The 5,419-nt window shown below is 37.5% G+C and overlaps 1 protein-coding gene across 3 annotated transcripts; it reads left to right on the plus strand.

Moving 5' to 3' along the window:
- The first annotated feature begins 290 nt into the window (after window positions 1-290).
- On the plus strand, window positions 291-3,145 carry LOC107102777 (transmembrane protein 121-like). 3 transcript variants are annotated; one of them, XM_015402204.1, is made up of 2 exons: window positions 291-1,203; window positions 1,482-3,145. In XM_015402204.1, the coding sequence occupies exon 2, from the start codon at window positions 1,672-1,674 to the stop codon at window positions 2,620-2,622; it is 951 nt and encodes a 316-aa protein (XP_015257690.1). In that variant the 5' UTR covers window positions 291-1,203; window positions 1,482-1,671; the 3' UTR covers window positions 2,623-3,145. The 3 variants fall into 3 exon arrangements, with proteins under 3 accessions (XP_015257690.1, XP_015257689.1, XP_015257691.1); XM_015402203.1 differs by having other exon boundaries at window positions 1,562-3,145; XM_015402205.1 differs by having other exon boundaries at window positions 1,565-3,145.
- Window positions 3,146-5,419: the final 2,274 nt, after the last annotated feature.

The following is a 5,419-nucleotide window of genomic DNA, read 5'->3' on the forward strand; positions in this document are numbered from 1 at the left end:
GAGTGAAAGAGAAAAAACTGCATAGTAGTGTAATGACTTTTTTAAAGAGTTGAGAAAGCACAGTTTTCTGACTAAAATGAGATTGGCAAAGAATAAGGATATCAGTACTAAGCATAATGTGTCAAATAAGATGAGTAAAAAACTGGGTGAGAGAGAAGTTGTGCATTCAGCTACTCCCGTCTCATCCCGCCTCTCTCCACCCCCTGGAAAAGTCTCTCTCTCTCTCTCTCTACCTCTTTTCTCTCCATCTCTCTTCTCTGCAGCTGTGCTCTGCTAAGCGTCACCTCCACACAGCAAGTGCCTTTACTTCAGCAGAGGAGAGAGGAAGAAGAGGAAGGTGGCTACGGGCTCCAGAGCAAAAGAAACATCAGGAGTGTGTCTGCACACGGCAGAGGAGTGACTCTCATACAGCAGGGCTAAGGAGCGCACAGAGACAGGAAAGAGGCAGCTGTAGTGGAGTAACGCTGCACCGATGGTGCCGACTGAAGGCAGGGGAATCCACTGACACTGTTGATCCTGGTGGCTCTGGCAAAAAGCTGTTTAAGAAGGAGACAGAGAAACGGGAACAGCAGACAGGAACCCTCCAAGGATGCATCATTTTATATCGCAAATCCAAGCGTGGCGACAGCAGAAACACACTCAGAGAAATACACACTCAAACACCAGAGTGAAAAAAGGACAGTCAGATACCCACTGCATTTAAAACAAAACTACAACTCTTCAGTTTCTTCTGCCCTAACCAAGGAAAAAGGAACAGTTCTTATCCTATTCTCCATGGATGACGGATAATAACTTGGAAGAAGAAATTTCTCCTTTGAACAGAAATTATTTGCAAATTTTATCACTTTTTTTTTTCTTTGAAGTTGGGCCTTTAAATTGTCTGTGTATTACACAGAATGTCATGACTTCTTAGTTACAGAAATGGAGTGCTGTCTTGGTGACCATTAAGATGCTTCCTCCTGTGTTTGAGTAAAAAGTGGATTATTACAGCAGTATTTTGGGATTTCTCTTTTCTATCATAAAGAAAAACATGAAACTGATGTCAATCTGCTGGATTTATATCTGAGAGAGAAGAAACAGATCTCAGACAATTTCTCTTTTCCTTTCTTGTGGATTACCTATGGTGTTTCTGATCAGCAAGCACAGTCTCATGGATGATCGCTTGCTGCCAGTTATTAGGATAAAGTACAAAAAGGGACACAAGTGAGTATTGAGGTGGATTTTCTTACCTATATATTTAAGCATGAGTAGAAATCATGAATTGTTTTAGTGAAACCAGAACGATGCAGTGTTTGTCTAATCCAATAAAACAAATTGTAACCGACTGATTGAACAGTTATGTTCAATGAATGGTGATTAACTCGTAAAAGATAGATACTTCTTGACATTTATTAATTCCTTTGACAAGTGATACTGCATGTTTACACACCATTTACCAATGAGCATCATTTACTAAATGAGGGGTGCTGTCTACCCGGCAGGTGTCTTGGGCACAAACAGAGATTGATTGAAGTGATCTGTGTGAATCCAATTAATGCATCCTGGATTCTTTCCAAAACAGAAGCAATGGAGGGGAAAGCCAACATCTAGTATCTGGATAAACTGAGGAACCTCTACACTCCCCAGTCAGCCAGTCTCCTCCTTTTCCCAACCCCTACATTCCAGGCAAGGATGGTACCCCCACCCCCCACTAACAAACCCCATGTCTGCCTTTCCACCATTCTTATCATGAGCAGCATGGCACTGATTGATGCCTACCTGGTGGAGCAGAACCATGGACCCCGCAAGATTGGCATCTGCATCATGGTGATGGTGGGGGACATCTGCTTCTTGATCGTGTTGCGTTATGTGGCTGTGTGGGTGGGAGCTGAGGTACGGACTGCAAAACGAGGCTATGCCATGATCCTCTGGTTCCTCTATATTTTTGTGCTTGAGATCAAGGTCTATTTTGTGTATCAAAACTACAAAGCGGACAGGAAAAGCTTGGACGCTCTCGCAAGGAAAGCCTTGACATTGCTCTTATCCATTTGCATCCCAGTGCTGTTTGTTGTGCTGGTGGCGATTGACCACATGGAGTACGTCCGAGCCTTCAAGAAACGGGAGGAGATTCGGAATCGACTTTTCTGGGTAGTGGTTGACTTGCTGGACATACTGGACATCCAAGCTAACTTATGGGAGCCTCAGAAGAAAGGGCTTCCCCTGTGGGCAGAGGGACTCATGTTTTTCTACTGCTACATCCTGCTCCTTGTGCTGCCTTGTGTGTCTTTAAGTGAAATCAGCATGCAGGGCATAAACATCGTCCCCCACAAGATGCTCCTGTATCCCATCCTCAGCCTGGTCACTATTAACATTATCACACTTTTTATCCGTGGAGGAAATATGTTTCTGTACAGGGATGCAAGAGTATCTGGGATCCTAATCGGAAAGAACATATTGGCCATCATCCTAAAGACCTGCAGCTTTGTACAGTACAGAAGACAGTTGCAGAATGCTCCTCCTGCCTTTGGAGTGGAAATGCAGAAAAATTCTGTGGCACATCCCCGTCCTGCACCTACTCCACCTCAAGTAATCATGCAGGACCAGACACCTTTACCTGAAGTGACAACCTGTGAACATACATGACATAATGAGCGGCTGGACTATAAAAAATGTCAATATGAGTAAATGCGGCTCTCAGACCTGAGAAAGAGCCGTTTTCTCATCTTTTAGGTTGTTTCAACACACAGGAGATTATGATCCCTGTTGTTAATGGCACATAGGACCCTGCAGACTTTTCGCACTGTCGTTAGAGCCGCATTACTGATGACTCTCTAAAAGCATTTCCCATGGTGAATTTAATTGCCACTGTATTTTTTCTATATGTACAAAGGAGAAAAAGGCATCTCCTGCAAAAAAATAGAGTATATTTTTGAATTGTGTGTGTTGCATTTCAATATAAAACCTCTGTGTGCTGTGATGTGCATTTCTGTTTCTCAGTTGTTTCCTAGTCGAGGGCTTTACCTTGTCAAAGTGAGATGAGAAACCCAATGAGAGAATCAAAGTAATGAGGGTAAAAAATGCCAGTTAAAGCGGTCTGTCTTTTAACAAGTGTGTGTTTTAGCGTGACTCTTTGATCAAATACTGTGTACAAGATGAAGGCTTTCAAGATGGCTGTAAAAGGTTTTGTCATAAAATCATTTAAAAGTTATTGGTCCATTGGGTATGATTCTTTTGTAAAACATTTTTTTTTTTTTTTGTAAATACCAAACAATTGACCAGTGTAAAAGAGAAAAAAAGAGATTCATTTTATTTCAGTTGGGAAATTTACATACACCCCTAAAGGACATGAATGATGAATGTCCTCTATTTTAAACTCACATATGCATGGTATAAAACTAATAGTTGGTTAGATTATCCTTGACAAATAAAATCTAAACCTTTTTTGGCATCAAAACCCTGATGGTAAATACATTATATATTTAATATAATATATTAAATATTTATAAAATATAATAAATATATAATATCTTATATTTTTTATTATTTGGGAAAAAATGTTTCTCACTTAAAATGTATCTCAGCTCATTTAAAATGGTTGATTTGGCTATGCACAATACACATTTTAATATAGTTAGGAAATGTTCTATATTGTTGAGGGCAGGTTTTTTGGCAGGGCATTTCAGAAGCTTCATATTTTGCTCTTTTACACTAACCCTAATTTCAAAACCAGTTTTAATGTGGTATACATTAAAACTGTTCATTGTGCCATTGGAGCACCCTACCTGAAACACAATTGTATTTAGATGGGAGAAAAATGGGCATAAAATTCAGGAATAACCAAGCAATCACCAAAGCTCAAGTCTGGCCTCTTGATCAAATCTAAACATGGATGAAACATGGCAGGTATTGTGACTACTAAACTATTCAATAGTTTTTTGATTTGTCTTTTTGAGAGGTGGTGCATGTTTATTCACAAATTGTGCAGAACAAAGTCATCTTCATGTGCATCTAGCTAATCACATCAACGTCATACTTTGCATCTGTAGAGTTGATATCCTTCTAAATAAAACCTTTAGAAAAGGCATGATACTCATATGCTAACTACGTGCATTACATGTACATTTTTGGAAAACAGCTTTTTGCATGTGATGTCAAGTATTCATCTGCACATGCAGGTCATTTTGCATTCAATTTGGTTTTTATTGGCGGTCATATTTAATTTATAATGTTAAATACAGGAAAAAAATGCAGGTTATCTTAAGCAGTATGGCCTACAGAGTTAACATACTCTTTTCCTTTTAATTTTAAACCTCTGCTTTAAGAATAAAAGTTATGTAGTCTTTTTCTTTTTAATTATCTGCTTTAAAAATAAAAAGTGAACATAGTCTTTTCCTTTTTATTTTAAATCTCTGCTTTAAACAGAGTTAGTTTTAAACAGAGTTACAGTAGTTTCAGAACCCTAGTATCAATAGACTGATTTCAACCCTTGATTTAACATCAGAAATCTTTTTCTTATCTCAAGACTCAATAAAATAGGACTTCAGGAGAATAAATAATGAGCTTAAAAGAACTCATGACTAACTCATATAAGTAGGAACGTTATATTGACCATCAAATTGTGCATAGAGCAGTTAAAAGTTTGACGTTTTTTTATTTGAAACATGGCAATTTCAGAAAAAAATTTTTTTTTGGATAAGAAGTTACTTCAGTTAGCTCACATTTTTTTTTTAGCCCTATCGAAATTGGTGTATTTAAAAAAACTGAAAAAGAAACATTTTTGACACTAAACACACACCATATAATCAACAATCAGATTTTTGCTACTGCCCAAAATTTAAACAAAGTAGTAAGAGGAATGAGAGAAAAAGTGATTGCATAAAAAAAAAATAGTCACATGCTTTTTCACTCATATTAACACCATATTTTGTAAACTAAGTTTTTTTTTTTTTTTTTTTTACATATTCAGATCATCAACAGAGGCACACATGCAATGCTGGGTCAACTTCATACCCCCTTCTGTGTTCAGCTCATTCAAAAGGTGTAAAATAATGGAGACCACAGCATGAACTGGAAGGTACTTTGGAAATATTTTGATGATCCCAAGGCCACAAACAAACTACTTTTAGAATGGATAAAGCAAGGTAACAATTTGGTCCTGAAAAATGTTTTACAAAGCTTGCTGTCAATCATGTTTCTATATTCATGTATTAAGAATGTTGCAAAGCTAGGTTTTTGCCAGAAAATGAAATACTAAATATGCAATGAAGATTTGTTGGATATTCAGGGAGAAAAATCTATGAAGTATGTTGATAGCTTCTGATTGGTTAATTGTGTGTTATAGGGGACATTTTACAAAGGAAATTTAAAGAGGTTAATATATATCTGCCTAAAAGTTTAATTTTGGCAATGTATGGATAAGACCAAAAAGGAAATACATTTT

This window comes from Cyprinodon variegatus, unplaced genomic scaffold (assembly GCF_000732505.1).
Source record: "Cyprinodon variegatus isolate N-32 unplaced genomic scaffold, C_variegatus-1.0 Scaffold1317, whole genome shotgun sequence".
Taxonomy (NCBI): domain Eukaryota; kingdom Metazoa; phylum Chordata; class Actinopteri; order Cyprinodontiformes; family Cyprinodontidae; genus Cyprinodon; species Cyprinodon variegatus.

Coding starts and splice junctions, on each gene's coding strand:
- LOC107102777 (XM_015402204.1), top strand. CDS start 1,672: ATGGTACCCCCACCCCCCACTAACAAACCCCATGTCTGCCTTTCCACC.